The 8,831-nt window shown below is 31.7% G+C and overlaps 1 protein-coding gene across 2 annotated transcripts; it reads right to left on the bottom strand.

Annotated features, from left to right (window-relative positions):
* Positions 1–3,587: 3,587 nt before the first annotated feature.
* Positions 3,588–6,850, bottom strand: LOC109793307 (Pentatricopeptide repeat (PPR) superfamily protein). 2 transcript variants are annotated; one of them, XM_083062274.1, is made up of 3 exons: positions 4,603–6,850; positions 4,380–4,524; positions 3,588–3,992 (listed from the first exon to the last, which is right to left on the bottom strand). In XM_083062274.1, the coding sequence occupies exon 1, from the start codon at positions 6,777–6,779 to the stop codon at positions 4,731–4,733; it is 2,049 nt and encodes a 682-aa protein (XP_082918400.1). In that variant the 5' UTR covers positions 6,780–6,850; the 3' UTR covers positions 3,588–3,992; positions 4,380–4,524; positions 4,603–4,730. The 2 variants fall into 2 exon arrangements, with proteins under 2 accessions (XP_082918400.1, XP_082918399.1); XM_083062273.1 differs by having other exon boundaries at positions 4,380–6,850.
* Between the last annotated feature and the right edge of the window lie 1,981 nt (positions 6,851–8,831).

Below are 8,831 nucleotides of genomic sequence, written 5' to 3'. Positions count from 1 at the left end.
ATTCTTTTTTGCGGACACTTTTCTTTGCCTTGTAATGTTGGGAAGTAGCCACTGTCAATTCCAATGTCTTCATATTTTGAATTTTTTAGCGAAGTGGAATTTTTTTTACAAAAATTTACCAAAAAGTATTTGTTACACTTTATTTATACCCATTCACCGCTTACATTCAGAATTCAGTTCCCCATCAAAATTCGGGTCTTGGAGAACCAATTTTGAGTAGTTTTTATTTTTATTTTTTTGGTTTTTGGCCTAGATTGCGCGAATCTTAAAACTGGAACGGCTCGTTCTAGAAGCAGAATGACCCGTTCTGCTTGTACATGTAAACCGTTAATTTTGAATTTGGAACGACATCACAGAACAGTTCCAGTTTCAAGATTTGCACGATCTAAGCCACAAACAAAAAAAAAATAATTGAAAATTACTCAGAATTTGGTTTCTCGAAACCGAATTCTGAGTGTGAACAGTGAATAGTGCTAGATGTGTAAATAAAGTATAAAAGGTATGTTTTTTGTAAAAAAAAATTTACAAAAATTCCACTTCCGTAAAAAATTCTCATATTTTTCCAACAAAAATAGGTTTCGTGGATGACTAAAGTCCTTGTAATTATCTGTATTAAAAACTTTATTATTTATAATGAAATATTTTTTATTTATTTAATTAAAAACTGTTTTATTTTTTTTAAAATTTAAATTAAAAAATTGTAATGAAATATTTATTTTATTTATATTTTTTAATTTAGTTTTAATATTAGAAGCTCGTTTATAAATGTAAAATTTGATATTTGACAACCACGTCATATTATTGCCATCATATATCATTGTTTATGTATATTAAATTTTAATCTATACTTGTTAAAATTCTTATAATTTTTCTAATTACCAATCCCTCAAATTCTTAATCCTTAAACTAAAGACCATGATCCCCAAAGTGGTAATATAATATGTTCATTGAGGTATAAGGATATAAAGAATATTTCATAAAATTTCACATATTTTAAACTAATTTTTAATTTACGAGACTAAATTATAAAAATAATAATAAAAAAGAATCTAATTACATATTTTATTAATCTAGAGACCTAATTAAAAATTTATAGAAAGTTCACTTACCTCTAAGAGCATCTAAAAGATTGTGAAAAATAACGTAAAACAAAAAAAAACTTAAAGATCAATTTTGTTTATACTTTTTGTTGTATGATGTATGGATAAGAATAGTTAATACTGTTTTTTTTTCTTGTATTTGTTCATATTTATATTTAAGAAGATCATGATTCTTTATATTTTATGAAAGTAACATCTTTAGTAAATGCAAAAAATTTACTCTTATTTTCACAAAACAAATAAATAATTAATTAATTAAAAAGGAGTTGTGTCTAATGTAACATGGGATTTTCTCTGATCTTCATATAGGACCCAATCCATTATGTTCTGAGTATTAAATTCTTCCTTACAAAAATATTATTATTAAATGTATTTTATTGAGTTTAAAAACTAAATGAAATTCATTTAAGCTATGTCTTTTAAAATACAAATACTCATTTATTGTTTTTATAATGGAAAAACTATGGAAACATACATTAAGTGTCTCATTGATTGAAGAGTAATTTTGAAAAAAAAAATATACATTTAAGACATATTTATTTATCTTAAAAAATTAATTTTTATTAATTTTGATGAATTAATTAATTATATGGATCCTATAATAAAGATTAAAAGTACTATTATAATTGAAGAAGAATTTAGCTTCATTAAAAAAATATTAGATTTACTATCTAAACAAAAATATTTTTATTTAAATCTTTTTATAACAATGGAGATTTATCATCGAGAGTTAAGTTTTATTATTTTGGTTAATATCATACGTAAAATTTTGTTAGACATTAGTTTATCTTGTATTTTTTTAATAATAATAAAAAAGTATGAGACTTTTTTACAAAGGTGACAAATTAGAACTATTGACCATAAAATTTATATATAAAAAAACCATTATTTTTTTGGTTTAATAAAAAAGTAGAACTTCTTCCTTCTTGTAGCAATAAAACACAAGGAAACACTATACTTATTCAAAAAGTAGAACTATTGACCTTAGTTTAAAGGCTGTACATTTAACATTCTTATTCGTTGTTTGGATTATACAAATTTATCTTAATAGATCTCTCTTCACAAGTCACGGCTCTCTCTAGTGACCTCCTCGTCATCCTTTGGCATTTCAATCATATCACATGCCTCTATACTTCCTATTACTTATTTGGATTACTGCAACGCTGATGTGTTCACGTGCGAGGATTGGACATAGTATCCTGTTGTTTCATGAATCCATTGGAGTAATAAACACAATTCTAAGAAACAATGACTATTTTCCTTGGCTTTTCAAATTAATTGTTTATTTCAAAATTTCAAGAATAAATAATAGCTAACTAGTTTACATAAATGGTCACTAGTTTGCCACTTGTTTTACTAAAAATTTACTATGAACATACATGTGAAATTGCTTAGATTCTTTCATGTGCCAATTCTTGACCTAAATTACATTTATCTTAATAAATGGTCATTGGTCACTTGTGAAACATGCATTAATCTTAATTTAAAATATTCACTAGTGAAGCATGCATCAGTCTTAAATGGTCACTAGTGAAGCATGCATTAATCTTGAATACATATTATCAACAAGTACCTATTTCACAATGGTGTTAAACCTAAGCTTTAAATTTTAAATGTGTTCGACAGGAGATGTTTGTATTATGGGTGTTGCCAGAACACACTAAAAATTCACACAATTTTTCAAAGGGCAAGAAAAAAGATTAATTCTGTTGTTGGCAATATTTTGGTGAGTATCAAATATACAATCATAGTTTTAAAAACCGGACCAGTTATTAAATCGGTTAAGGTGCTGGGTCAGTGAGTTAAAGGTTAGACCGATAAGTCACTAGTTGAACCACATGATTCGATTTTTATTATTTTTTTTTAAAAAATATTCATGTTAGATATATTTTATACTTATAAACTTTAATAAATTTATATCTTATTTTCAATTTTTCTATCTTATTTAAAATTATTTTTATTTTGTAAAAAAATACATAAAAAAATTAAATGTTAAACTGTATATTAATACAAATTAAAAATATAAATAATATATACATATATAATATGCTTGCAATTAATATCACAAAATAATATATGTAATATCTACTAGATATTATATTATTAAATATATAATTTAAAATTAATAATATACTATAAAAGTTATTTAAGTTGTATATATTATAAAAAAATATATTAGAACAAGTAGTCATTGTTATATTTAATAAGACTCTTTGCCGTTCCATTAAGAGATTCAATTTTCATTATTACTTTTGTGGTTTATGGTTCCTCAAAAAAATTTTTTTTTTTTAAAAGTGTGGTTGAACTGGTTTGACCCATCGTTTCACCAGTTAAACCGGAAAATTGACCGGTTTAATCTGATTTGAAACAAGTCGACTGCATAATTGATCTAACTTAAGATTCGGACCGGCTGGACCACTGATTCCGGTCCAACCAGTCCGACCGGCAATTCGCTCCGATTTTTAAAACACTAATGCAATCAAGCAATAATTAAGGAAACCATACGGAGCTGCACAGACTAAGCCCATTGTTTCCGAGAGAAAATACCAAAAGCTGCAACTGTTAATATGTGGGCCATTGCAAGGGATACAAAGTACTGAGATAAAACCCACTAGAGTATTGCCCTAAAAGATGCATTTCCAAAGAGGAAGCTATTAACAATATAGATGTAAAGGGGAATCATTACCAACTCTTTCCATTTGGAAGCGGATGAATATGCTACTGAGGAGCTTAACTAGTATTTTCTGATAAACAATTTTGAATGCTTTGATCAGAATGTCCATTCTAGAAACAATCATAAAGTTGACTTGGACGATAAAAAGGGCTGGCACTCTTTTTGGCCAAACTTCTAGCGTGCAAACTTGTTGCCCACTTTGTTCCATTTTCAACAACCTAGCCAGCAATGTTAAGAAAAAGAAGAAGCATCAGTTCTAGTTATAAAAATACCAGGAAAGTACAGATGAAATAATCTCCAGTAATAATCCAGCTTAATTCTTATCATATGGTCTTTAACACTTAACAATAACAAACATGCCACATGCTTAAATTTGTATGACTTGCCAACCAATTGCCACATAATGTGTTTTCTTGCCATACTTCCATCAGCTAACTGGTCTAAGTTGTTAGTAAAATTGATCTTAAAATAAAATCTATGCCAAACTTCTACCAATTAAAGCAATATCATGAAAATTTTCAGAAATTCAAATTGTTTAGGTCCGTAGGTAAGGAAAAAAAGTCAGTAACCCCACAATTCAAGTGCTCACTAGCAATCTTACAAACCTGGTGGAAATATTTGCATGTTGCAAGATGACAGGTATTTTGAAGTTCATCGGTGGATCCAAGTTGCTGCTTCAAATTGAGGGATGGAAAGTATTTCATGTTAGCTAGGCAGGTGCATTTAACAAACAGGTGGCTGTTTCTCCATCTGAAAGGCAGCAAAACAATCTTGGATCTTCACTATATTCAAGACAGGTGCAAGATGTCATTGAACACCTATACTCACCCAAAAGCATTTTGTAAAAGCTTGAAAGAACATAAAATCCCATTTCAAGAGAAAATCTGATGTCCAGCGACTTTTGAAGTGAGACAAGCAATGAATTGAGACTTCACATCTCAGAATGCATCAAAATTTCACCAATAATCCCGACAAGAACATGAGCCTTCAGTGAAATGATGGAATCTGTTATTATCTCTAATGATAATCTCTCTCCCTGTAACTTTTGAAACAAGTTTTATAGCCTCGTGACAATCAACACATACACGAAGATTTTTAACAACACGAATCACATCTTTGGCACTAGTACTGATCAATGCAAATGCAACAGCTAACTTCTCGCTATGACAGCCAAGGAAATACTCCTTCTCCTCTTCCTCTACATCAAAGAGCACAAACTCAGTGGTCGGATTATAGCCAGCTTCTCTCAAGTCCTTAAATAAACTTTCAAGTTTTTCATATATCTTGTGCGACAAAGGATGGGAAGTGTCTCCTACAAGGAATTCATGAACAACCCCATCAACTTCAACCCAACTACACCCGGGTAATTTTTGCATCCCTTTCTGACTCAAACTTGACCTAATTTTTTCTGCTTCATCCCATCGACGACTTGCTGAATATATATTCGATAAGAGAACATAATGTCCCGAGTTCCATGGTTCTAAATCAATGAGCTGCTTCAACACATGTTCAGCCAATTGGGTATCCTTGTGTAACCTACATCCTCCCAACAACGCTCCCCAAACAATAGCATTGGCCTTCATCGGCATACTCTTGATCAAATCCTGTGCTTCAACCAACAAACCTGCGCGAGCCAGGAGATCCACCATGCATCCATAATGTTCTATAGTAGGAGTCACGGAAAATACACAACTCATGCCACTAAAATACTGCCGACCATCATCAACCAAACCAGCATGAGTACACCCACAAAGCAAACCAACAAAAGTGTTCCCATCCGGCTGCATTCCAACCTTCCCCATTTGGCCAAACACTCCAAAGGCAGCCCCAACATGTCCACACATAGCCAGCCCGGAAATAACAGCATTGAACACCACACAATCCTTCCTCCTCATCCCCTTAAAAACCTCCATCGCCTGTGCCACACTTCCACATTTTGCGTACAAGTCAATCAACGCAGTCCCCAACACAGGATTAGACAAAAACTCATCACCATCCATCAAACCCCTAGCCCAATTCCCCAACTCCAACGCCCCGAGCCTGGCGCACGCAGAAAGAACTCCCACCATGGCATAACAATCCGGCCTCAAATTCTCCCTCCGCATCTCAAAGAAGGCGTCAAGCGCTTCTTTGGGAAGCCCATTGGCAGCATACCCCTGAATCACGGCACTCCAACACACAACATCCTTCTCAACTATTTCATCAAACACCCTCCGCGCCTCCACCATGCTCCCGCATTTGGCATACATATCAACCAAGGAGGTCGCCACAAACACATTCCTAACCAAACCACTCTCCTTCATATACCTATCAATCCACCTTCCACCATCCAAATCCCCCACCCGCGAACACGCATACAAAACGCGAACCAACGTGAAGCTATCCGGCCTCAAACCCATCTCCAACAACCCTCTAAACAACCCAACAGCCTCCCCAAAACACCCAGACTCAATGTAGCCACAAATGATGGCAGTCCAAGAGACGACGTTCTTCTCAGGAATTTCATCGAACACCTTTCGCGCATCTCTTAAAAACCCGCTTTTTGAGTAGAAACAGACAAGGGCGGTCTTAACGAAGACGTCGAAGTCGAAGCCGGTTTTGACGAGGAGCGAGTGGAGGTTGAGGCCGAGGTGGAGGAAGTGGGGGTGGGAGAGGGAGAGTCTGGCGCAGGCCTTGAGGACGAAGGGGAAGGTGAAGTTGTCGGGGGAGAAGCCGCGGTGGCGCATGGAGGCGAAGAGCGAAACGGCGTGGGGGAAGGTGTGGTTGGAGACGAGGCCGCGGATGATGGTGTTGAAGAGGAAGACGTTGGGATGGGGGGTTTGGGAGAAAACGACGGTGGCGTATTGCGTGGCGCCGAGGTGGAGGGAAGAGCGGAGGAGGAGGTTGAGGAGGTAGGTGTCTTGGTGGAGGCCCAGGCGGAGGAGGCGGCAGTGGACATGCTTCACTTCCTGCAACGACTTCAAGCCTGAAGCCAAACGCTTCTTCAGCTCCCAGGCCATGTTCATCTCCTCATCTTATGTCATTTTATACACACCGATAACATGCAGTGAATCACTGTGCATGGCGTGCAGTAATTACTTTGCATGGCATAGCCTTATGTTCTATAAATTGAAGCCCTTCCCTTCACTCACTCCATTTGTGTAGGTAAATTGTTAATATTGTTTAATTATAATTTTGTATTTATTTATATTTTAAATTAATTGTGTATATAATTGTATAGGTTAAAAAGAGATACATCGTTTCAGTGGCAAGTAAGTTTATAATATATATTTTTAAAATGTTAGTGTATATTGATAAATTAAGAATTATAATATATGTTTTTAAAATATATGTATATAACTAAGTTTTAATGTGAAATTAATTGTTAAAATTGTTAAGGATTTAAAAGGTTAAATATAAAATGACATAGTTTGTTGAAAGGGTTTAAAATTAAAAAAGTTAATTAATTATAAATATTAAATGTGTCATACTTTGTTAAAAATGTGTATATATGAATAAGTTATTTAATATTTGAAGTGGACAATTTTATAAAATATTGTGCATATTTTGATAATTAATAATAAATGAAAATTGGTTTAATTTAAAAAATGTAAAATGTTGAATAAAAAACAAATTTTAAAATTATAAATAACGAAAAATTTAATTGAATAATATTAATTTGGTCGTAAATGTTACATATGTTTAAAGAATATGTGGAATTTGTGATGCTTAATATTAAAGATAATTTAATTTAAATGTAAAAAACTGAAAATTCAATATTAAAAATTATATAGTTGAAATATTAAATTGAAAAAACATTTTTAATTGAAAATATTACATGTGCCTATTTTTGTTGAATATGTGTATATTTGAATTAGTTATTTAATTTTTAAAATGGACAATTGTATAAATAATGTCGATATTTTGATTAATAATATTAAATAAATTTTAATAAAATATTTAAAAATTTAAATGTTAAATGTAAAATTTATATAGATTTAAAAATTAAATTTAAAAAAGTATTTAATTGAATATTATAAATGTGAGCTAAAATGATTAATATGTGTTTATATGATTTAGTTAGTTAATTGTTAAAATGATGAAATACTTTTTTTTTCATAAAATAATGTGAATATTTTGTTTATTAATAATAAAGAAATATTGAATTAAAATTTAAAATTTGTAAATGTAAAATGTAAAAATATATATGTTGATTAAACTTAAAATTGTAAAAAAGTAGTATTTAATTCGATATTATAAATATGCCAGAAAATGTTGAATATATGTGTATATATGATTTAGTTATTTAATAGTAAGTTCATGACAGAAAATTTCATAATTGAATGTGTATATTGTGTTATTAAAAAATAAAATAATGAAATGATTGAAAAAATAAAATTATTTAGTGATTAATAAATTATATTTGATCGGAAATGTCTCGTAGAGAAGTTGAGTAACGAGAAGGAACACATTGTTCGGTTAGAGGAAGAACTGACACATGATTGACGCATGTCACAATAGAGAAAGGTTATGACAACTCAACAAGCTGCTAAAGCTAGAGAACAAGAGCCATTGTCTCCGTTATCACTCCCAACTCCTAATCTTGGAGATGACAATGACGATGAGACAACGACCTCATGTAGCACTGGTCGTCTTATTCCTGGACCTTCTGGTGTGGTCAAAGTTGTCATGAGGAACAGGTAGTCTAATAGTCCCTTACCAATGCAATGGTTTTTGTCTGCTATTGACTGAGTCACGAACATGGTATTCAATACTAAGTCGTGGCATTATACACTTCATTACATGAAATTTAAAGGTTTGTTGCCATATTAAGTTTCGCGTGTTTTAAATTTATTCATGCAATTAATATAATGGTTTGCGTGTTTTATTAACGTTAGGGCTACTTGAAATCACGTCATTGATTTATATAGATCATAATTTTGAAAGAGTTCAACTATTGTTGCTTTTATGGACTCTACGACCCCAACTGGCAACAAAAATTTTACTATGACCTTGAACGTATGATTAGTTGATTTGTTATACATTCAAAGATAATATTTTATAAATAATTAAAATAT

This window comes from Cajanus cajan, chromosome 8 (genome assembly GCF_000230855.2).
Source record: "Cajanus cajan strain Asha chromosome 8, NIPB_CcT2T_4, whole genome shotgun sequence".
NCBI lineage: Eukaryota > Viridiplantae > Streptophyta > Magnoliopsida > Fabales > Fabaceae > Cajanus > Cajanus cajan.
The sequence above is the reverse complement of the archived record's forward strand: the minus strand, read 5'-3'. Positions and strand labels throughout refer to the sequence as shown.